The following is a 24,391-nucleotide window of genomic DNA, read 5'->3' as shown; positions in this document are numbered from 1 at the left end:
CGAATCCTTCATGCATAGTCTCTAGACCCGGAAGTGGGGCGTTACTGCTATTTTGCTGTCGAGTCACCTCTGCCAGGATGGAGGAAAACGAACTGGTATTATCCTAAATAATGATGGATCCAGACAAGCGAGCATCATAAACCCGGGTAGTTAGACTAAAATCATCGTTTATCTTAAACTGCTGCACCGTTTCTACGCCGCTTTGCCAAGATGATGGAAGAGATCGACAGGTTCCAAGTACCTCCAGTCAACGGAGAGACACAACCTCTGGTAAGCCAGGGACGACTGAAACGCATCTTATACAAATCACTGTTTACTGAACACAAAAAGCAACGTTTTCTAAATTTCGTCTGTGTGCTTTGTCGCGAGAACAGTGTCACACGACGAGCGAGTGAAAGCAAACAAACTGGATCTATAGGATGGGTGTAGGTTGGCTGTGTACCGTTACATAGCCTATGCAGGGATAGCGTCTCTGGCTTTCCTTACTAAAGACTTGCATAAATAATGCATATAATAGGTAAACAATAGACAATTGTGCACATTATTAGAGTAATTGGACAATGGACTTGATTAAAACCGTGATTAAAAAATATTCGCTTGTTTACAAAGCCTACAGTTTGGTGACGTGTTATTTGGGTCGGGATGGCTCTGGGTTGTGTACTGCAGAGTGCAACCCTGATGATCACTGTTAACCCGAGCAGGCTCTCTCTGTATATATTAGAGCATAATGAAAAACAGAATAGACATCTGTATTTTCTGTGCCCCTTTCTCTAAGGGTGTTTTTTTTATTTGAATACTCTTGTAATGAGGCCCCACCTGCACCCTGTACAAATCTGAACTATTATATTCAATAATTAACTGATCATGTGCATGAATCATGAAACAGGATTTTATTTTATTTCAGCAGTGGCCTACAGCCTATTATTATCACAGATAATTCTGAACCACAGCCCAATCCTTCACACTTTATAAACAGCAGAAACAGCTGTCCCTTTTTAAGTGTTTGTCTTAAGGGTTTAGACAAAGCAGCTAGCTCTGAGTTTTGCTTTTCATGCCATACCCATTGCTTCCCTAGGCCCAGTACCCCTGAAGCTAAAATCCAACAGAAATCACAGAAGAACATACTTTCTGCTATACAGAAAGTCTCCTCTTTTATGCAGCAGCAATTGCTATCTCCCCATGAAGATTTGATCAGTCTGCTTTCATGTTTCATCCAATGAGATTTCTGTGGAATTGAATTCAAATGCCAGAGTTACTTGGATTGTGGCTGCTGTGTGTCAGTGGTCAGCTTTTGCCCTAAAATTCTTGAAGCTAAATTTTCTAGTTATCACCTCATGTATTATATCAAACAACTCTGTGAGCCTCCTCACTGTTACTTCTTATCGTTAACAGCTCCAGCCTCTCTACTGTCCCTTAGTTTTACATTTACACCAAATCTGATAGTGTCAGGATCAGAGTGGCTGTGGCACACATGGCTGTGCATTTTAATGCTAATAACTTCATTGTAATTCCTAAACAGCAGTAATGCACTTGCACCTGCCTCCTGTTTGTGAATGAATGTTACACAAATAAAACAGTTTTCTATAGAAGTGAGTGATCTGAATCATTGTCTGTTCAGTGAAAAGGTGTTTCAAGCTCAATATTGAAATATAAACATGAAATCTCAGTGACTACCCTATTAGAAAATCTCTTATTGTTTAGCACAAGGACAATTTTGAGTTTGTCTCATCTCATTTCGTCTCATCTCATATCTAAGGGATAATTACTGGAGGCAAAATCAAATTATCACAGATTTTGTTACAATTCAGTGAGACTGCAAAATTGTCCAGTTGCCTTTGTCCTGTGCACTTGTTTTAATGATGTATGCCTTCACTGCTAATGATAATATGCCACAGGCATTAAAGGACTTAGGAACCTTTCATAGTATTTCTTTAAGTAAAATGTGAGGTAAAACTATAATATAAGCTGTTAAGAGGAGCTTTAGCACATTTATTGTGCGCTGTCCATCAGTAAATGCAGTAAGTCTCCTGTGTTCAAGAAGTGGCAGGAAATTCTGTCACAAACTGCTTAAAGTGAGTTCTTTATATTATTTACTACCAGCTCTGCTGAAAAATCTTAAAGGGATTTATTTGACAGAGTATGACCCCACCTTATTGTGGTATCTTTCTGTGGTGGAAGACAAGTGTGACACAAATAATAAAAACATCCTGTGGGTAATCATCCAAGAAAAGGCCCTGTAATAGAACAGAAAAAGCTCATGTTTCTGCTTGTTACAGTGGGAATACCTCCTCTGTGTGGTGTGCTTTCACAGTTCCTACTCCATTCACTGTTGTAGCTCTCATTAATTGTTGCAGCTAAATGAACAATGCTTAATCACCAGATGAGGATGAGGCTATTGTATCCATTGCTGCTGCATTTGGCCATATTGGACTGCATTGAAAACAAATCTGCAGTCTCTTTCTTTTTCACTGCTTCTTCTTAGAGATGGACTGCAATGGTTGGCTGCTGACAACTATTTAAAATATTTCAGCCCTTTGCTCTATTGACAGTAAGATTTACAAAAAGAACATAAAAAGGTTTTGATGAATGTATTCTGTGTCTATTTTGCAATCCTTTCACATGATCTGCAAAGACACTAGTTTTTATTCATTTAAAAATATTTTATGGCATACAAATATACCTATGCCTCTTATTTGTATTTTATATATGTATATATATATATATATATATATATATATATATGCTCTGAGTTTATATGACTTTTCAGTTTTAGCTGTGTTGGAGTTTTAGCTCCAGTCACTTAATTGTTTGGGGGAGCCTTTAAATATAGCAGCTATTACTCTAGAGAGAATTCAGTTATTGAAAGCCAAATGCCTGCTAGCCTTTGCCCATGGCCTGTGGAGTCCCTCAGAGTGCAACAAGGGGAGGCCTGTAGTATCAACATAATGTGGAGCTCTGTCAGCAGAGGAGGCCAACTCTCCTCTCTCAATCTGGGGAAAGAGTGGCTCCAACAGCAACCGCCTCTGTTCTTCCACGGCCCCCTCCCCACGCCATTACTGCTCACACATAAAAGAGACAGCCAAGCAACATAGGCAGAACACTCGAGCCTACTCATGCTGAAAACTAGGAAACTATAGTAGCTCATAGGCTTGGCAAATCTTACCAGTGTATTGGACATGGAAATGTTCTAAAAAGAGCTGATTTTTCTGGGCTGTGTGGGCCTGTGTTAGCCTGGTGATAAATCAGAAGGTTGCTATCTGCTTTTGCAGTTTGCTCAATTTCACAGGTCCAAATGAAGTATAGCACCAGTGGATATGAATTGTGTTAGTAGAAAACAACTTGGGCCCAAGTTATATGCCAGTCAGATGTTAGAAAACTTCCAAGCAGCAATATAACAAATATTATGAAGATCTAAGAAGACACAGGCTTTACTGTAAGTAAGATATCACATTAATTGGGTCAAAGTCAGCATTCTCTGTCTGGTGTATTTCTCTTTCTAGGACCCAGCAGCATCATCCACCACAGAGACAGACCCTGACACTAAGGGAGAGACCGTGGCCATGAACTACAAGCCCTCACCACTGCAAGTCCAAATAGGTATCACAACCAACACGCTGTAAATCAATATGGCATGACTTCACACTGTAATTAGAGTTTAACCAGTAGTAAACAATAATGGAAAAAACATTTGTGTATTAAAAATTACTGCAGAATTGTTTTACTGCATTATACAAGCAAAAAACAATCACAAACATTCAATTCAATGTCAGTTTGTATCAGCAAGATATTCACTAGCAATTTATCTCTCCTTTCAGAGGGGTCAGAACGTTTCTGATCTGCCTCTGTTACTGTACCAGCACTGTGAAACGCTTTGCCTCACTCAGGATTTTTCACTTCTATTTAGTCCTAAGGGCTCTGTTCTAAAAAGCTTGCTTCCTCAAACTCGCTGGCTCGCGGAAGCCGAGAAGAGCCATGCTTGCAATCATTTTTTTTATGCTGTAACTTGAAATCACGAGTTAATTATTACGTTATCTTAAGATGAAGCTTGTCTCCTAAAGATAACAGGATTATTTATCTCGTTATTATAAGAAAACGTTATCTTGAGAAATAAAAGATAAAATAATCCATTATCTCGAGAAATCCGTGTTTTGGTTTCTTGAGATAACAGGATTATTTCCCTCATTATCTTGAGAAAATATTCATCATCTATCACTTATCCTGGTTAACCAAAGACATGGGGGCTGGAGCCAATACCAGTTGACATTGGCTGAGAGGCAGGGTACGCCATGGACAGATCACCAGTCCATCACAGGGCTGAAACATAGAGACAGACGAACACTCACAGTCACACTCACACCTACAGACAATTTAGAGTCACCAGCGTGTCTGCATGTCTTTGGACTGTGAGAGGAAGCTTGAGTACCTGGAGAGACCCGACACAGGCACTGGGGGAACATGTAAACTCCACATAGAAAGGCCCCAGGGTCAAATGGGATTCGAAGCCAGAACTTTCTTGCTAACCACTGTATCGCTGTGCAGTCCTTATCATGAGAAAACAAGCTTTGTTATCTTAAGATAACACAATAATTAACTTGTGATCTCAAGATAACAAATAAAAAAAATTATTGCAAACATGGCTGTTCTTGGCTTTTGTATTAACCAATATCCAAAACATTTATTTTGAGACCAAATTATTTTTCTTTAATAGTATTGTCACGTTTTTTACTTTCATGCTGTGAACACCTTGAAAGAATTCTGTTAAACTTCTTCTAATTTAACTGCAAGTAAACATATTTTCATGACGTCTATAGACCACTGAGGTGCCAACAAGGAATCACCAACAAAATGCTGCATCACCACAGACATTACAAACCACTATTAACACTGACAGAAACCAGATTAAACACAATCCCTTTTAATGTGCTGACAATACAGGTGGAGATAATACTTAGTTCTTGACATATCTGGTTATATTGATTATTTCAAGAAAAAAAATCATATTGCTTTATCATATTGAGGTTTTTGTATTTACTGATGACCTCACATACTGTGGTTACCCAGAGAAGCAAAGGGACCTTGCCAGGAAGGGATCAGTGAAGAATGGCACAGTGGGAAGTCCTGTCAATCAGCAACCCAAGAAGAATGCCAGGACAAGGTAACAGCTTCCTGCCTGTTTGGTTCTCTGTCATGTTAAACAACTAAACCACAAATGAACGAATTAGCATCTCAAACATAATGCTTTTTTTTGCACCTTCTATTCTACATTCAACATAAAATACTGCAACCGACATGCAAATCATGAGGACAGCACAGTGACCAAAGGCTTTATTTGCTGTCAGCTTCTATGAACAGCATCAGACTTTCTCATGGTACAACCAAGCACAAACAGCACAAACAAGGCTTATTAGAGAAGGGGAATTTGATGTTTTTTGCAAGTGAATAATGATAAAAGATTCAAAGCGCTGAGCGTAAACCCAGTACGGCCCACACCATTGACAAATGGCTCATCTGTCTAATCCCAGTCCCTAGTGGATTAGTGGAAATATCAGAAAGCCTACTGACTGGTTTGAACCTTGTCTCTGAGGCAAAAAGATAATCTAGGGCTGCCTATGGTCTAAACACTCCAGATTAGCCCCAATTTTTGTGTCTGTGGCCTAAAAGGAGACCATGATACACAGGAACATTATCCAGTTTATGTGATACTATGACCATGTTTATTTTTCTTCATATTTAGGTAATAATAGTGTTACATTGTGGAATGCCCTTTCAAGTTTTGTCTTGTACTTTAATACAAAAGTGCGCTCTTGTCTTTGCTCTGCTTCAGGTTGGTTGTGCCAAACAAAGGTTACTCCTCTTTAGACCAGAGCCCAGACGAAAAACCTCTGGTAGCACTGGACACTGACAGGTATGTGTACATTATCTAGCTTCTGCACACTGACTTATACTTATACGCTAAAATATCACTCAGATAGAAGGATAGACTTTTCAGGCTGATCTAAGAGCAGAGACAACAAGAACTGGCTAACTTGTAGTTTTGTAGGTCTCACTCTGTCATGATGGTACATTAATCTATAGAGCAACTTCACAGAGTTCTTCACAGAAGGGATCCTAAAAAGGGGCAAAGCCTCTCCCAGGGCTCAGGATTAGAGGACAGCGGGATGAGGATTTGGACCGCGAAAGCGGCTCAGAGGGAGAGAGCTCGCTTCCACCCTGTACTAGCAGGTCTATGTTTGACACAGATGAATCCCACCCTTGGTGACCTCCACATACTGCTACATGAGGGAAACGCTCTCATGTGAAATGAGCACTCTGGAAACTAACCAAGCTTACAGCACAAATTGCATCATATATACCCTCCAACAAGTTTTCTGACTCATAGCAACACAGGGCAACTGTTCGTTTATTGTCAGAGTTTTCGCTTTGCACAAAAGTGTCTCTGTTCCATTTGTTTACAGAATTTGTATGTCTTTCGTTCAGCCTTAGTAGAGAATGCAGCAGATTGTCCCTGTGGGTTAAAATGTGAAATCACTGCCTTGGGAATACCAACAACTCACCCTGTCAGTTCAAATACACAGATATGACTGTTGATTAATATTAGCAGTTCTGTAAAATTGTACTCCACCGATCAACACGTGACTCAGTTACATGACCGTGTTGCATAATGTATGATGTCACCAGGGTTATTTAGAGACTAAGTTGCTTTGATTTATTGAAGGACTCAATAACTTCCACTGAGGTTTTGAATTTAAAAAGGAAAATATTCTTTACAAAGTGGGGCTTGGGAGTTTGAATATGCATTGGCAGTTTTCCAGGCTAGAAGCATCAAATGAAGGGCTGAGTTGAATTATGATAAATGTTCAGGTTGAACTAAATATGGACAAGAAATTAGGGTGTGGACTATTTTTTTGTTGAATCTGACTTGTGAGTCCCCCAACATGCTGAAAAAGCAATACTAAGTCACTGTGCTATCACTTCAAAAAACTGCAGCAGACATTAAATTGTGTTACTATGATTTGGATCCTCATCTTTTGTGTCTAACAGCTAATATCTTGTGTTTTCCAGTGATGATGACTTTGACATGTCCAGATACTCCTCATCAGGATACTCCTCAGCCGAGGTGAGATGTCTGAGGGACCAGGTATCTATACAGATTATATTGTAGTTCAAACAGTGTCATCTCACCAGTGTCACTACCCAGTCCCATTCCCACACCAGGTATATGTGTATCCATTGTAAAACTATATACAGTACTGGTTTGCCACAGTCATCTGTAATGATTTATTTTTTCATTCGAACAGGTAGTTTCCTAATCATTTCTTCTTCATGGAGTATATTTTGTTTGGTTTTCCCACTTGCCTCATTCCATTACCTCCTAAGACTGGATTGTTTTCTACATTTGCTGCATCCTGCTTCTGCAACACTGTAATTTATTTTTTATCACCATTGGTTTTAACACAGTAATAATTTTTTGAATAAGCATAGCAACTAATTTAATCAACAGGGTTAGTTCACCTTCCTAACTTCAACCCTGAAGCTCTACTGATATCTCCTTTCTTTGGCTTCTACAGCAGATCAACCAGGACCTGAACATTCAGCTTTTGAAGGATGGATACCGGCTCGATGAGATCCCAGATGACGAGGATCTGGATCTCATCCCTCCTAAAGCAGTTAACTCCACCTGCATGTGTTGCCAGGCTGCTCCTTCCACAGCCTGTCAAATCCAGTAGCACCATCACTATCCCCCTAAAAATTCTCCTGCCTGCCATCTGCACTGAGGCCATCTACCGACCAGAGTGGCAGTGAGGAGGAAAGACTCTCAACTGGCAATGGCACAAAGGAAAAATAAGGGTTTACAAATGCTGAAATAAGAAAAGGATATAGGTCAAATCTTATAGTCAATATCTCCAGCATCTGTGCACGTTCCTCCTATGGTAGGATCTGTGCATATTACTTCTACATTGTTTGTTCTGTAAGGACTGGTGGCAGAAACCTTACCTCTACGGAAAATGTTACTTTTGCATCTCCTTCATTTGATTCCCATCTCATGCTTGTGGATATTTTAGCTTACAAGGAGCATGAAAAATTGTGCGGTTGGGAAGAGGAGAAACGGCAAAATGGGAACGACATGAATTCAACGAAATACCTGTAACAGTGACGAGTGGCAGTGCACCATCCGTGGATAGTACTGCTTGTGTGGCATCGACTGTCAGATTCTGTCTTTGTTTCATCTGATTTGCCCTCCTACGTATACAATATATCAAACATGAAAAAGACATATGTGTCTCCTATTACATCAAGGATCAAACTGCTATAAAACGCTAACGCTCACAGTCACAGCACTAAGACGAGACCAGATTTTTACACCAACATTGTGATGCTTTATTGTGTCATATTCAGTTAAAAGAAACTAAAAATTTGTTTTGCATGTTGCCTGTTAACACTGTCTGAAATTCAGCCTGTGCAGATAATTTGTAAGTTTTTGTTGGCCCCTAAACATATTCTTGTGCTGATGAGACATTAGATAATGTGCACTTATAAAAATATGAAGTTATTATTATTAAGGTTCACCTACTGTAACATCAGCAGAGCTAGAGATTTAGTAACATTGGCAGAACAGCTCATAAACTGTGTACTTTCTTTGTTTTGTTTATGTTAGCCCTGACGTGAGTGGATGTTTGAAGATGATCACAGACGGTCATCACTAGTGAATGTGGTCAAAAAATAATTCAAATCCCTGAGGGAATCAATGAATGGATGAAACGCTTTCAATACTGTATGAGCAGAATAATGTGCAATCTTGGTCTTGCATTTCAGAATGTGTACGAAGTGACTCCGAATTGCTGGTATGAGAATGAATTGTTTTTTTTTTTGTTTGTTTTGTTTTTGCCTATCAAGAGAAGTATAAAATGCTTACTTTTCTTTTAGGGTTTGTTATCAGTGTATTTATTTGTATGTTTGGATATTTGTGCATACTCCCCTTAAGTTTCAGTATAACAAATTTATCAGATTTGGGGAGCTGTATATGTAGCACCTGACAGAGCTGTGTAATGTTGATGCTTTATGCCAGTGGATGTTTACCATATGTTGAACAGGAATTAGTCCTTGAATTAGTCCTGTATAGAAGCACTAAAGGCATACTGTTTTTCATCACTCTAAAGACATCTCTAGACCTCTACAGATATTTTTGCTTGTGAACCTTCACAGTGAAAGATAAAGCAGGGTTTCCCAAAAACATGACAGCAATGAGAGTTTTAAAAAAGTGTTTAACTTTCTGATCACATTTTTACTAGTATGACACCGGGATAACAAAAAATATTTAAAATAACATAAACCCGCATAAGCTCTTAATGAACTTATGAGAATGATGGCTCTTAATGTAACTAGAAAGTTATTTTCTCATGGCAGTGTTAATATTCTGCCGATTTGTACAAAGAATTTGACATGCTGTGTCCATCTACAGTGGGTGCTCTCATTATGAATATCTGTTTAGATACATGACTGTGTTTTGGGGAACCTTCTATTCATCTTTCATAACTGATTTTCTGCTGATATTTCAAACCATTTACTGAGTGGATCCACACTGTGTAATCAAGAACTTTGTGCCACACTTTTTTTTTTCTTGGTTAGAGAAGTGCCAGATCTGCAACCATAATGTACGTGTGGTAGAGAAGAAGACGTATATTCTCTAGTCAAATGAACAAACGACACTGTATGTAGATTAACTAAAGTGTACTTTGGAAGGTAAAACAAGATGTTAATTCTAATCTTTTTAGATTACATAGGTTTCAAACATTGAGCTAGTCTTACAGCTTAGAGTTAACTATGCAGGAAAGAAATCTGCTATTACTGCTATTCGTGGTACAATCTCAGTACAGCCTTTGAGCTACAAAAGAATACAAGTGTAGAAAAAATGGCTTTTTTGCAAATAGAGTGCCATGTGTATAGGTAATGCATTCAGTAGAAGAACACAACAGGACAGCAGGTCAAGTAATATATTGTCAATGCAGCCACTAGGTGAGGTGAATGTTAAACCAGTAGCTGTGTACAGATAAGAAGGAGAGACTGACTGTATGATTGACTATGGCTCATTTTTTTCCATCAAACATAAATGATAGATGGATTCACACACAGGTTACTGCAGTTTTCTATTGTCAAGCGCACTACTTCTGGCCAATAGTATGTAAACTGGGAAGTACCTTCACTAACTTCTTGAGTTTTTTAGATCTGAAGTAATGCATTGTAATGGAAGCTATTTATTTGCAGTTTTGAGTGTTTTAATTTATTTTTCATGTATAGAAAATAATTCATATACAGATGCTTTTCATTTGTCAGGTGTGTGTTATGATTGTGAAACAATTCCATTTAGATTTTAACAGTGTTAGTTCTGTGTATAGTGCAACATATGAAAAATAAATACTAGGTATCTGAAGTTTGATCGTATCATCGTATTCTTTTTGTTTGATCTTATAAAACAACTTTTTCTTTTTTAAACAATCTTTTACATGTTTCAGTGAACAGGAGGTGAAGCCTCCATGCAGCCTCATGTCTTCAAACTGCTTCATTCTCTTGTCTTACAAAAGAGGAAACAAATAGCTACTGTATGTCACCTGCCACCCACACAGTCTCTCTGTTGGTAATGTGTTATTATCCAGTGAAGTGAGCAAGTGTAACACTGCAGGCATGAAGGAATGAACAGAGAGGAAGAATGGATACACGAGTAGTGTAAGAGCTGGGGGTTGGGTATTTGTGATTAGCCTTGAGTTGATCCTTTGGGAGCAGATGGTGAATGATGGCTTACCTAGATGCCCTACAGCAGTCAGTGTCCATGCCACAAAGACTAGCACTGAAGTTGAGGAATACACAATAGGAAGGATCACAAGACAGGTGAGAAACATTTGCCATACCAAAAAATTCTGCTAGTTGAACATAGCTGACCAAGGTTAGAGGTAGAAAATATTATCACTGGTGGGATTCTGCTTATTGGGATTTGTGTTAGTTCAGACTATGATATCTAGTACAAACTGGGATGGATTGTCCATCTTCAGCTAGAATATCTGCAATGGAGCCTGCAAAAATGAGAGAAGCTAGAGTGTTTTTGCCAAATAGCACAGGATAAACAGATTGGATTTGGATAAACATAGTGTTGCCAATCTACAAATGTAACAAGTTATGATCATTGCACATACACATCAGTGTGTGTTGTCTGGCCTTACACAAAGCCCAATACTAACATTCCTTCATAGACTGAGACAATGACGGAACGTGACGTCATGATGCTGAAAGAGCTGAGTGTTGCTGCTGTTCTGCTGCTGCTCTGTGTGCTGCCCCTGCATGGCTCTGCTCTTCCTGCTGTGTCCTCTTATGAGTTCACTGCCTACAGGATGCAACAATACAACCTGGCACAACGGTCGCATGGTAGGTTCAGAGAGTTGCACCTGGCCTTCAGTGGTGGAAAAGTAAGTACATACTTACAGTAGGTTATGTACTGCAGTACAGTTTTAAGATACCTGTACTTTACCTACTACATGTTTAGAGGGGCATATGATACTTTTACTTCACTACATTTATGTGAGAGGTATAGTTAATATTCAGCTTAAGATTTTCCATAAAACAACTTATGATAAGCTAACAAAATGCCATGCATTGCTGAATGTTACACCCATATCTTCCAGGCTCATTTGGCTTCTGATCACTTACAAAAACGGTAGTGTCTACTTGGGTCCTTTCACACATTTTGTCTACATAGTAATGGTATGATCTAAATAATTGTTATCCTGTATTTCCCAAAAAGAAATGATAAAGAGTAAAATCTGAAAAGTGAATACAAATATGTGGGACAGAACGAATCCATCATCCTGGGTAAAATCAAAATAAACTATAAAAACTGTCTCTGAGCTTAACTGAAGCATTTTATGAGGAGAGGAGAAGAAGAGCTTGTGGAAGAAGAACTTTAACATAAAATTAGTAATAGCAGAATTTAAAATTGTTTATGCAACATACAGGAGGGCTCCTTTCAGAGTGTAAGATGTAATAATTCTTAGCAAAAGCAACATGTTGAAATCAGGTGGGGACAAATTTCAGTAACAAAGTACTGCACATTTTAAGTACTTGTATCTTACTTTCCATTAATCTTTCCAGTTTCTGCCTCTTCATACTTTGACTTCACTACATATCAGAGGCAAAAACTACATTTACTTGATTACTTTAGTTACTGGTTACTATTAATATATATGTTCATTTTGCCCTTATCTTTTTGTCTTAACTTGTCCCATTTGTCTTAAATTGTGATGTATATTATGAATTTTTTTGTTTATTTTAAACTATCTCATTGTCTCAATTCTGATTGGTTTTTAATGCACCTTCATGTGTGGCAAACTTAATTTCGTTGTATAGGTGTCTATACAATGACAACAAAGGCTTATCTTATCTTTTTCTGTGCTGAGGTTGCCGTGGAGCCATTGTGGTGGCGGAGGCACACTCAGCTGACGAGCCAGTGCTGAACCGTCGCTGTGTCATCATGAAGGTGCCAGATTTCACTACTGAAAAATACCTTCGGGCCCAGAGACAACATGCAGCTGCCATACTCATTCTGCTGCCTCAAAATATCTCCAGTATGCCCCATGAAACTTTAAAGGTAAATAGCTCGTTCAAAAATATGTGTGCTCCAAGAGACACTAATGGTAAACTGTTCTTATTTACAAACACTGTCATGTGTTTTTCTGTTTCCCAATCCTATTTTCTCTCCCAGGCCTTCATGCTAAGTGAGAGCAAGGCCTTGCTGAGGGAGACCCTCATGCCTGTGTATGTGGTGCCTGAGGATGAACAACTGCTGTACATGTATGAGGAGGTCAAGCAGGCAGCAGCCACCCGGACCTCATCTATATTTATCCGAGGTAAGAGGAGCAAGGGGATATATGGATGTAACGAATGTTGGAGGGATGAACTTTTTACTCAAGAGACAGATACTGTTCGTTATGTAGCAAACATTGAATAGAAAATGTTACAGAATAGATAAGAAGAGGTATAGGGATTATAGTAACAACTGGACAGAAAAATGTGAATGTTTTTTGTTGGTAGTCCTTCGAAGTATGATCACAGCTACAGCCTTTCAGATCATAGTGAGCAGCAACACCCCTATCAAGGCCATCACTGATAACTCTATAGTCACACTGGAGGTGAGTATTGAACTTAATTCATTTCAAGTCAAATGCTATCTCTATAGCCCAGATTGTGATTGGACCTCAGTTCTACTCTGTGTAACTGCTGATGTTTATTTCAGGGAGTGCTTCCTGGAGGAGGGGAGGATGTACCCACTATTGTCATCACAGCGCACTACGATTCATATGGGTTGGCCCCAGTGAGTCATGTAAAAACTTAACGCTTCATTAAGATGAATCCATGATAGTTTCCAAAGCTCTAACCATGTTGTACTGTTCAGTCTATTGCCCTCCTGAAATGTAAATTTACAGTATACAGTAATACCATGCTCAGACATGTATTGTACGTAATTGTGTGTAACACAGTGGTTGTCACACGGAGCGGACTCTAACGGAAGTGGAGTCATCATTCTGCTAGAACTGGCACGTCTTTTTCAAAAGCTTTATAAAAGCTCAAGAACCAGACCACCGTGAGTTACAGTTCCCATCGTAACAAAACAGTTTGGTCAATACATACAGTGGTGGAATGTAACTAAGTCCATTTACTCACATATTGTCTCAAGTACGAGTTTAAAACCCTATACTTCTACTCCACTACATCAGTTACTAGTTACTTTTAATATTAAAGATGTTCATAGCCTTTCTGTCCAGTTAAAATCACGCATCTCCAAATATGATTGTACAAACATAAATATTGATATAATTTCATTCTATTAAAACTGGCTCATATCCTGTTATTAGGTAAAAAAAATAATGGAATAAAACTTGATTGTTTGATTATTCTCAAATTTGGTTTTGTTTTTTCTAGATATAATATAATATTCTCCTTGACTGGTGGAGGAAAATACAACTTCCTTGGCACAAAGAGATGGCTTGAAGAGAACCTGGACCATGCTGGTGAGTATGTCTCACTCAACATGTGGGATTTCTACTGTATGTGAATTTCAACACACTGTGCAGTCAAATGTTTTCTCTCCAGAGTCCAGCTTGCTCCATGACAATGTGGCATTTGTCCTGTGCTTGGACACACTGGCCAGTGGAGACGAACTTTACATGCATGTGTCACGCCCTCCCAAGCCTGAAACTCCTATGCACTCTTTCATTCAGTGCTTGGAGGAGGTAACAAGTTTTACTGTACAGTGCAAAAATGTGAAGTCTTGTCTGTCCTAATGGCCTTGAGCAGATTTTGGATGTCCTGCAGGTGGTTTCCTCTAGATTTTCCTGGGTGAAGACTGGATTGGTTCATAAGAAAATCAATCTTGGGGAGTCAACAGTAGCCTGGGAGCATGAACGCTACAGTCTGCGCAGGGTCCCTGGCTTCACGCTGTCTCATTTGGATGATCCCAAATCTGAGCTCCGTGGCTCCGTCCTAGACACCATGTAATTATAAAATTCTGTTTGTGATCAGTATGGACTGCTTAAAGACCTAGTTTACCTTGGTGATATAAAAAGATTATTTAAAGACACATATACTATATCAGCTCTTTACTAACCATGAGTCTCGTCTCACAGGTCACAAGTGGATTTCAGGAAACTGAAGAGAAATGGCATCATCATTGCAGAAGCACTGGCACGGTATATGTACAATCTCTCTGACAAGGTAATAAATAACATGCATGACAATTTAATAACAATACTTCAGCAGAGGAAGTTCTTGATTCACAACTAATTTTGTGTCCTTTCATCAGCATGTTGAATAATCTTTATTGTCCTCCACAAGGGCTCTCCAAAAGATGTGCAGGTTTTTAAGGGCCAAATGGTAAGATCTTGGTGGTTTTAGTCATTATGCAAAGGCAAGTGCTGACCTCTGGTGTTGGTTTTTAGACAATGCAGATTGATTTTTTTTTTCAAAGGGTTGGGTCTATGCAATAACTTAAAATGATTTTAATTTAAGATTAAAGATTCAACTCAAATGTCATTCATTTACATATATTTTAAGTTATAATAGTTTTAAAAGTTTGGCATTTCAGCAAAAACTTCATGTCAGAGTTATTCAAAACTGGGGTATTATATAGTTAAAAAGTAGGACATCCTGAATGACAGGATTTTTTTTTTTTAAATCAAATTTTTTTGATGCAGGACTTTCAGGACAGTCGTATGTTCAGTCTAATGTCCTTCCTCACTTCGGTTCCCCGAGCAACCCAGTTGCTGGATAAGGAGCCGGGTCACATCCTACTGGTCAACTCACTGGAGCACGAATTCAAACGCTACCTACAGCAAGTCCACAGACACACTTTTCGACAGGACAAGAGGTGTAAAAGAACAATGCACATACTGTACAATGTCTTCTTAATTGTCTCATCTATACTGTAGCTAGACACACAATAGTATAACAACTGATTTCTTCTACATTTCTTCATATAGGGACCCAGATCTTACCTTTTATGATCAAATGGACCAACCAATAATGATGTACAGGTGATCAATGTATATGCATCTGTACAACGTTTGTGCATGTGTTAATTTCAATAACACACTTGGACACTGACACGAGGTTTCTTTCAGAGTGAAGCCTGCAGCCTTTGATCTCTTCCTTGGTGGGTGCATTGCTGCTTATTTGGGCATAGTGTACTATACAATACAGGTTTGTTAATGTTCTTTTTTAAATATAATCCATTCAGATTTTACTGTTTCATTTTCTTCCTTTTTACATGTAAACAGCATACCAGCTTGTTTGCTGTCATAGCCTTTTAAAGCACAAAAGAAATAGAAAACACTTGATGTCAGATTTATATTCTTACAGTATCTCTTCTCTCTCTTCCAGAATTTTGGTTATCTCTATACAAAACTGAAGGCAGCAGTGAAATCCAAGCACCAGTAAATACTGTAAGACTACAAATATGAGACTATGACACAGACTTTGAAGTCTGCATTGCACATTTCAGACCTGTGCTTCACTGGTAGTGCAGAACATGAAAGTAGTGCAACAAGAGTTTCCTCACACTGATCATATGCACAAGTGTACATTTGCTTTGACTATACTGTGAACCATTTCTTGAAGAATGGACTGAACTGTTGGTTGGAGGAGATGTAAAGTAAACAAGATAAATAAAGGAGTATTGTATTTGTCTTGCATCAAAATATTCTGAAGTAAGGAACAAAAACTATGGATGTACAGCTTGGGTTGCAAAGGACACTCCAGCCACATTTCTATGATTTCCCATGTGCTCTGCATCTCTTGACATGGATTTGACTGAGCTTAACATGGCTGTCAAACAAGGCCCAGCCACTGAAGCGAGATGAACAGCTAGTTCCTGTCTCATGTGGAGACACAAAGGAACCCTACAACGACTGGTGAATTATTGATGCTAATGCGGTGTGCTGACAGTGAATAGAGGTGGCCCTGGATGGTAGAGACAGATTCTTAGAAATCCCATCCATCTGCTGATTTGTTCCAGTTCTGCAGATCTGATAAAGATTGTCTGTTTTTACTACAAGCCAGTTAAATAGCCAGAAGCTGAGCCGTAATAACTGAGGTTAGTACTAGCTACTTTATAAGGGTCCATGGGAGGGAAGCAGGTCATGGACAGTGACCCCAGGCATGTGTGTCTCTGCAGGGGGCCTGGGGCTTAGAAGTATTAGTGGCGAGTGCTCAGGTAGCACAAAGAGTTGTTCTGGTTCACCAAGGATGCTCTTAACCTGTCTCAACTGCCAACAAAGTAGATTCCTTATAATTAGCACAGGTTAAAGAAAAGTTTTTACCTCCTAAACTAGCTACTACAGTTATAGCTACTAATGGATGCACTGGGGAAATACTATACTGTCATAAACCCAGAAAAAGTTAGCATATATCAGCAAATTGGCTGGAATGCAAAGCAGAAAAAAAATATTTGGCAATTTTACTTAAAAAAGTAGAAGTAACATGAACAAGAGGTGGACAGGTAGGAGGGAAGGGGAGGAGCTATGAGCTGAGAGAGGGAGGAGGAGGATGGTCATGACTTTCAGACAAAGTGGAGGCAAGCGTTGGAAAACAAGCGATTTGTGAAGATGGTTCCCCAGCTCTACATCACTGTGTACAAAGAGCAGTTCGCTCCACCTGGGAGAGCCCAGCGAGCAGAACTTCGACCCACTTCTGCTCACCGCAGGAACAACCCCCAGCCTCGTCCGGTAAGACACACAGCTTATTGCCCCACACATATGGACTGTATAGATTCAAAAGACAAACTGCAGAAACTTCAAATTTCTTGCAAAAATTAATATATTTTATATCTACATGTCCAGGTGGTGTCCTGTACTAATTGGTCGTTAGTTGTTTACATTTCCCTGCATGTTGTGGAAGCTACATCCCATGTATTATTCAGTACTTCCTCCATGCCTATTTATTTATCCAGACCTGGAGAAATAGATCTAAGAGAAGTGTACAGTCACTCTACTGTAAAGAAAAAAATACGACTGCACGAGTCTCACACTATGTCACAGGCTCCAAGATTATAATGATAACAACATGTAAAGAAAGCCATCTAAGTGGAATCTGTGTACGATTTGGAATTTCAAATGAGAGACACATAGGAGAGGAATAATTTTGGATCCTTGAATAACTATTGTTTATTCAATAAGGAAAAAAAGCAAAAAAAGTATACATTCTACAAAGTCAGTAAAACCAGGCAGTAAATATGTCATATCATACGATGTATGGCAGCTACAGTTGCTACACAAAGAAATGTTCTAAGTAGAGGATGGTGTAAGAGAATGGTCTCTAGAATGGTCTCTAGCTGTGATAGAGCTTCTTCTTCTGGTCTTCTTTTTCTACATGTGTCCTTGCTTTGCCTCTGCAGGACTTTCTGTTTCCTCGGAGCATTCAGCCCAACTACAGGTCAACGTGCACACAACCACACCCCATGCCTCATGTGGACGTTGGCCGTCCCCTCTTCCCCCCTGTCAGAAATCTGTCGTTTCACAGTCCAGTTCTGACTTTCCCTGGCAACTATCTAAACAATGTGGACATGGGCAAACCACAACACATGCCTCCTGTCAACCCAGTGGCAGAACAAGCTCTGCCCTCTGCTGACAGACTGTCAAACCTACAAGAGCCTTCTGCTGGTGCTGAAATCCAGCTGCATACAGCTTTGAAAAACCCACAAAGGTAGCAGTTAATCAGTTCAATGTATGGGACAAGACGGCACTAAAGAAATGCTACTACTAATTGATTTTCTTTGCAGAAGAATGAATTACCAGAGGAATGGCCCTCCACCCTCAGCACAGCAACTCAGGTGAGAGAATGCCTTCTGCTTGTGGCCTCTGAACACTGACAATAGTGGTTGAGTTGATGAGTTTTACAAGTCAGGACTAACGAACTCCTGTTAATGAGATTAAAAAAAATTTCAACAGGCTACATGTAGATGCTCAGCTCCGCCCAAGACCCCAAACTTGCAAACCTCCTGCAGCTCCACATCACTTTCCACGCACACAACACCACAGGTACAGTACACTGGATCAACATGTGGATTCTCTTTGGTGTAATAAAATCATTTGCTGGACAAGAATACTATCTTTTACACAATAACCCCTCAGGGTTAATTTATGCTTTGCTCTCTCAGCAGTGGTTGCTTCAGCTGCTTCCATGTGGTGAAACCATACCAAGCAGGACATTACACCATACACCCAGAGTTCATGTCTGAATGTCTTTGTTAGGACTATTAGAGTGGTGGTTTCCAAAGCGTGGACTGTGGTCCTGCAGAAGGCCTTGAGAGGATCTCCAGGGGTCCACCAGCAAAATGACAGATCATTAACTTCACTATTGTTTTATTCTCTACTAATTAACCCAGTGAGACAAAGTGTAAGAATGAATAATGTAACTGTAGGCTACACTCTCAATACTATTATCTCCCAGCATACCGTCTGGACACTTTTACAATTTAGTACTAACTCAGCAGGAAAGATCTTTCCATAAGGGGCTTGTTGTGATCAAACTGAATGAGGCAGTCCTAATGGGTCTACAAATTTTTATCCTATTATCACACAGATCAGTTTTTACAATTTTAATGGTAAATGTTACAGGTTTATTATGGTGATTATTATAGATAGTTTCTACAGTAGACAAAAAAAATATGCCACCAGTGCATATAAAGTTATTACATGAGGACTTAAGCCACCCTGGGCAAGTTTGAAAAGTTAGACGTTTTTCTTCTTTTGCGCCACTTCTTTGAGACATGTTTTGGTATATTTCACTATACAACCAGTGTGTTATGTAAAACTTTTCAATCATTGTCATTTGCTCAAAGCTATGCCAAGCTGTGAGGAATGAAAAAATAAAGAGTACTGTTTCCACCTCCTGGACTACATTTCCCATGCTGTAGCGGGCGTACATAAGGCGGATACACATCAACATGCTTTGACGCCTCTGTCGGACCTTATCGGTGGAGTGTGACAAACTACCGTCGGAGCCGCTGATCGGTAAGTAAATGACTTTTCTTAAAGCAGAGCTGGACAGGACGCAGAACGGGCATGCGCGAAATGAAGAAGAATTTGCGCGGATTCCGTATTCTCCCTCAGCCAACTTTCTCGCACAACGGCGCACAGCTACGCCTTAATATGCAGCGATGTAAACTGTAGGCAGAAGTGTATGTGTTCAAAGTACAAGTTATTTTCTTGACCTTGGCGCTCTCGAAGGTTTTGCTGTGTCCTTATATATTGAATGTTACAAGCCGAAAGCACAGCCATAAGCAGCATGTTACAACACGCTGAACACACACACACACTCTCTCTCTCACTCACTCACACACACACACACACACACACACATAAGTTAGCGAGACCTCTTTCTGACAGTGTCAGCACTTCTCTGTTTATTTTTCTCCACGTCTGAAAAGATAGGGAATCGACTGGAATAGCAGATGTGATGTGAAGTCACCGCATAAACAAAGTGCTCCGGTCTGAATATGTTCTGCTTTTAAAAAAACACACATATAAACAAATTCAGTCTATTTTTGCGTGAGGTCTGTAGTTGAATCTGAAAAGATGAGTGTTAATTGATTCATTGTGCAGCATTGATGGTGATAGGGCAATCATTTTGATTATTCTTGTCAATATTAGCTATACAGTATATTGTTGGATTTATGTGTGTGTATTTTCCAAAATCTAAAAAAATATTTGTCTAAAATCTATATTTAAAAAAAAGAAGCCATTTCAAGCAAACATTTCCTGACTTCAGCTTCCTTTCTCAATTGTTTGGATGGTTTTTGCACTAAACAAGCAATTTTTTGATGTCACCTTGCATTTTTAGAATTAATCAATAAATTACAAAACTAATCATTAAATTAATTAAAGTGTTAATTGCAGAATTACTGGGATAACTGTAAAATCATACCTTGTTAGATATTATTATTAATATTAATATTGGTAGTGTTTTCTCATTGTGTCCTCTTCTGCAAGAAAGGAAAATAATTTGAGGCATGCGTTTTTGTTTTTTTTCTTTAAATAGCCCTAATATACAATAAATCTTCTGACTTTCTTGGTAAATTTCCTGAGTCCAGCAGCCTGAGTAAATCTCTAAGGAACCAATAGTTAGTTCTCAGTAAGGCTAATTAATGACGGGCTTATGTTATCACTCCTGTTGTTGGGGGAAATCTATATTAAGGGTGGTTGAACACAGAATTAGTCAATTAGATTGCTAATTAATAGCAAGCATTTTTTTTTATTATCGAGCCCTGCTGCCAGGGTCAATTGCAGTTAAGACTAGTCAGCAAACAGGGAAGCCAGAGAGGACTGAACTGAATACTGCTGTGCACTCAAATTTAATCTATTCCGATTAGCTAAAGTCACAATAACTAACAGCAACCAGTTAATTACCCGTAAGACTTTCTCTTGTAGCTCTGCTGGGAGGGATAGTGCATAAGGCCTGCATGTAATCGAAATGAAGCTTTTCTCTTTTTGTTTGAAATTGGATTTTTGGCTAGAATCAAGCACGTTACTTCCAGTTTTAGTTAGTCTGGCAGAAGACGGACCACAGGATTTAGTATGCTTTCCTTTCCTTCCCAGCACTGGCTGAGCTTTAAGAGCAAAATCCCCTTTCTGTTTCTCTACTTCCTTACATACAAATGAGTCTTCTTTCAATTGAACTCATATGTTAGAATTACCGCTGGGGACATCCACTTTATCCTCTTATGGGTAATTGGCAGTTGATTTATTTTGTTAAATCTCAAACACATCTTTAAATTTTACATCCTGACAGCGTAATACCTCTAAGTGCTGTGAAATCACTTTGTGTGGCAATGCAGAGCATGTAAGACAATGCTAGAAATGTGGTGGAGGCTTGGAACTGACAGGCTGAGAAACAGGATGACATTTTGAATATGTGTGTTTGATTGGGGTGAGGTTCTTGGATGTCTCAGATAGTTAAGTCAATATATTCTGACTGTTCACAACTTATACTAGGTGGTTATATTGAACTGAATTGTATGAAGGCTTCTGCAGCAGGCAGCATTTTAGTAGAATCACTTTTTCAGCATGTTTTTTTCCCCCTAAAAACCTATGTTAGTATGAGAAGAGCAAATGTTGCATGAAGACCTGTACACTTAATTATCTTTTCTCTGTCTCATAACAGGCAAGCAAACAGACATAACTCAGACACAGGGCAGCTGTAAAGACGTTCCCTGAAAAAGGATTTTCTTGCAGAAAATCAACTCTTGAATTTGTCCTCTGAATTGCACAAGTCATGTACCAAGTGGTGCCCGGAGGAGCAGGGGGAACAATTACAGATGTTATCCCCAAGCAGAAGCGCAGCAAGGACACTCGACCCTTAGTTGGAGCTGGAGTAATCGGCCTGGTGCTGGTGATTGCAGCAGTGACTGCATGGTGTTATTACATAGCATCTCTCCGCAAAGCTGAGCTGCTTAAGACTCAGCTGCTAGATTTGAATAAAGATGGCTACATTATTCGTAACCAGGGAGGGTCTATTGTTTTCAGAATGGATTTCAGGTTGGTATTTTTTTTACAGTTTCTAAATTTTCTGTATTTGTAATTAAATATGTCTCAAACCTTCAATCTCAGGTTTCATTTAACATATTTTGAATGGAAATGTAATTATTTTAAAATCTTGGCAGGTCAGGGACATTGGATTTGGATTCCTGCTCTAAAGAAGGGGAGATTCTCAGCTGTGGACGCACAACGGACAGAAAACTTAACTTTTTCATTGAGACAGTACGACCTAAGGACACTGTGCAATGCTACCGTGTGCGCTGGGAGGAACTGGTTCCTGATATTCCTGTTGAGCATGCTATGACATACAAATTTGCACACTGGTATGGTGGTGCTGTGTCAGCAATTCAACACTGGCCTATTTCTATTTCTGGCCAGCAGGCTCCCAAACCCTTTGTTACTAGCGACATCTACTTAAATCGCAATGAGTTTGGTGGAATTTTGGAGAGTTACTGGCTTTCATCTAATGCTACGGCTATCAAAATCAACAATTCAGTGCCCTTTCATCTGGGCTGGAATGACACAGAAAAGACAATGTATTTCCAGGCACGATACAATGACAGTCCCTTCAAGCCCAACCCAGGGGAGGTTCCATGTGCTGAGCTCAGTTACAGAGTGTGTGTGGGCTCAGATGTGACATCAATCCACAAGTACATGGTCCGCAGATATTTCAACAAACCAAACAAAGTGCCAGCCAAAGTAATGTTTCGCCATCCTATCTGGTCGACCTGGGCTCTACATAAGACTGATATCAATCAAGAGAAACTCTTGACATATGCTGCCAACATCCGCAAGCACAACTTCAACTGCAGCCACCTGGAATTGGATGACCGTTACACCAGGCAGTATGGGGATTTTGAGTTTGACCCTACAAAGTTCCCCAATGCTTCGGCCATGTTCCAAAAACTGAAATCAGATGGGTTTCTGGTGTCTCTCTGGATTCACCCTTTTGTTAACTATGACTCAGAAAATTTCCACACTTGTGTACAGAGAGGGCTGTTTGTTCGGGAGCCTACAGGCCAGCTGCCAGCGTTGGTGCGCTGGTGGAATGGAATTGGCGCCATTGTAGACTTCACAAATCCAGAAGCTCGTGATTGGTTTTCCTCCCAGTTGCGTTCATTGCGTTCCAGGTATGGGTTGGCCTCTTTTAAATTTGATGCAGGGGAGACCAGCTTTTTACCATGGAAATTTAGCACGAGAACGCCCATTCGAGATCCAAGCTTTTTCACAAGGCGTTACACTGAAATGGCTATTCCCTACAATGACAGAGCAGAGTTGCGTAGTGGCTACCAGTCCCAGAACATATCTTGTTTCTTCAGACCTATTGATAGGGACTCTGTCTGGGGCTATGAGTTGGGTCTCAAATCTCTTATCCCCACAGTGCTCACCATCAGCATTCTTGGCTATCAGTTCATTCTACCAGACATGATTGGAGGGAATGCCTATCCTAACCGCACAGATGGAAATCGTGCATTACCTGATCGAGAACTCTACATCCGCTGGCTAGAGTTGTCAGCCTTCATGCCTTCCATGCAGTTTTCTATTCCACCATGGGAATACGACAATGAGGTGGTTGAAATTGCTCGGAAATACACAGCTCTTCATGAGAGTATCGTGGCACCACGGGTCCTGGAACTAGCTGGTGAGGTGTTGGATACTGGTGACCCAATCATACGGCCCTTGTGGTGGATTGCTACAGGTGATGAGACAGCCTATAAAATTGACTCCCAGTTCTTGATTGGGGATGACCTCATGGTAGCCCCAGTTTTAGAACCTGGAAAGCAAGAGCGTGACATCTACCTTCCTGCCGGCCGCTGGAGAAGCTATAAGGGGGAGAGATTTGATATCAAGAAGCCACTGCACCTCACAGACTATCCTGTAGACCTGGATGAAATTGCTTACTTTGTTTGGGTGTAGCAAGAGGGGAATGTAAAGCTGAATTAGCCTATGCTCCCAATTTGCTTGTGAGACAGCCTTCACAAATTGAACTTTTATGTTTTGGACATTGGATGTCCAAAAAAAAAAAAAAAAAAAAAAAATTTTTTTAATGGAAAACACTTTTAGTAACAAGATGACAAGATGACTTGACCACTAGACCACCATATAACATCACAATGTAAACTTGTGTTGGTCTGTGTTTAAAACATTCTTATTTTTAATTGTCATTTGATTTAAATGATTTAATTTAAATTAAAAAAATAAATGCCAAAATGTTCTTTTGCATTTTTCATGGTTTAACATTATTATTCTTTAAAGCAGGATCATGTAAATGACAATTACAACTTATAATAAATGGGAAAATGTTGCATAACAGCAAG

General features: G+C 39.5%; 3 protein-coding genes across 5 annotated transcripts; all 3 read left to right on the top strand.

The window, feature by feature from the left end:
* Window positions 1-39: 39 nt before the first annotated feature.
* On the top strand, window positions 40-10,430 carry fam219aa (family with sequence similarity 219 member Aa). 2 transcript variants are annotated; one of them, XM_026307539.2, is made up of 6 exons: window positions 40-270; window positions 3,501-3,597; window positions 5,062-5,155; window positions 5,825-5,905; window positions 7,063-7,117; window positions 7,569-10,430. In XM_026307539.2, exons 1-6 carry the CDS (start codon window positions 211-213, stop codon window positions 7,725-7,727), a joined length of 546 nt encoding a protein of 181 aa, XP_026163324.1. In that variant the 5' UTR covers window positions 40-210; the 3' UTR covers window positions 7,728-10,430. The 2 variants fall into 2 exon arrangements, with proteins under 2 accessions (XP_026163324.1, XP_026163323.1); XM_026307538.2 differs by having other exon boundaries at window positions 7,063-7,138.
* Window positions 10,431-11,270: 840 nt separating this feature from the next.
* Window positions 11,271-15,997, top strand: LOC113130683 (nicalin-1). The gene is made up of 15 exons (XM_026307491.1): window positions 11,271-11,415; window positions 12,444-12,634; window positions 12,749-12,893; window positions 13,078-13,175; window positions 13,280-13,357; window positions 13,524-13,627; window positions 13,966-14,054; window positions 14,137-14,276; window positions 14,359-14,537; window positions 14,670-14,757; window positions 14,878-14,916; window positions 15,237-15,409; window positions 15,522-15,575; window positions 15,663-15,741; window positions 15,922-15,997. Exons 1-15 carry the CDS (start codon window positions 11,271-11,273, stop codon window positions 15,976-15,978), a joined length of 1,659 nt encoding a protein of 552 aa, XP_026163276.1. The 3' UTR covers window positions 15,979-15,997.
* A 1,116-nt stretch (window positions 15,998-17,113) lies between these two features.
* Window positions 17,114-24,123, top strand: myorg (myogenesis regulating glycosidase). 2 transcript variants are annotated; one of them, XM_026307963.1, is made up of 7 exons: window positions 17,114-17,264; window positions 17,933-18,240; window positions 18,317-18,367; window positions 18,486-18,575; window positions 18,698-19,550; window positions 21,700-22,073; window positions 22,199-24,123. In XM_026307963.1, exons 6-7 carry the CDS (start codon window positions 21,811-21,813, stop codon window positions 23,988-23,990), a joined length of 2,055 nt encoding a protein of 684 aa, XP_026163748.1. In that variant the 5' UTR covers window positions 17,114-17,264; window positions 17,933-18,240; window positions 18,317-18,367; window positions 18,486-18,575; window positions 18,698-19,550; window positions 21,700-21,810; the 3' UTR covers window positions 23,991-24,123. The 2 variants fall into 2 exon arrangements, with proteins under 2 accessions (XP_026163748.1, XP_026163749.1); XM_026307964.1 differs by having other exon boundaries at window positions 18,695-19,550.
* Window positions 24,124-24,391: the final 268 nt, after the last annotated feature.

The sequence above is a fragment of the Mastacembelus armatus genome, chromosome 5 (genome assembly GCF_900324485.2).
Source record: "Mastacembelus armatus chromosome 5, fMasArm1.2, whole genome shotgun sequence".
Classification (NCBI taxonomy): Eukaryota; Metazoa; Chordata; class Actinopteri; order Synbranchiformes; family Mastacembelidae; genus Mastacembelus; species Mastacembelus armatus.
This window is presented reverse-complemented; position numbering and strand designations above follow the sequence as displayed.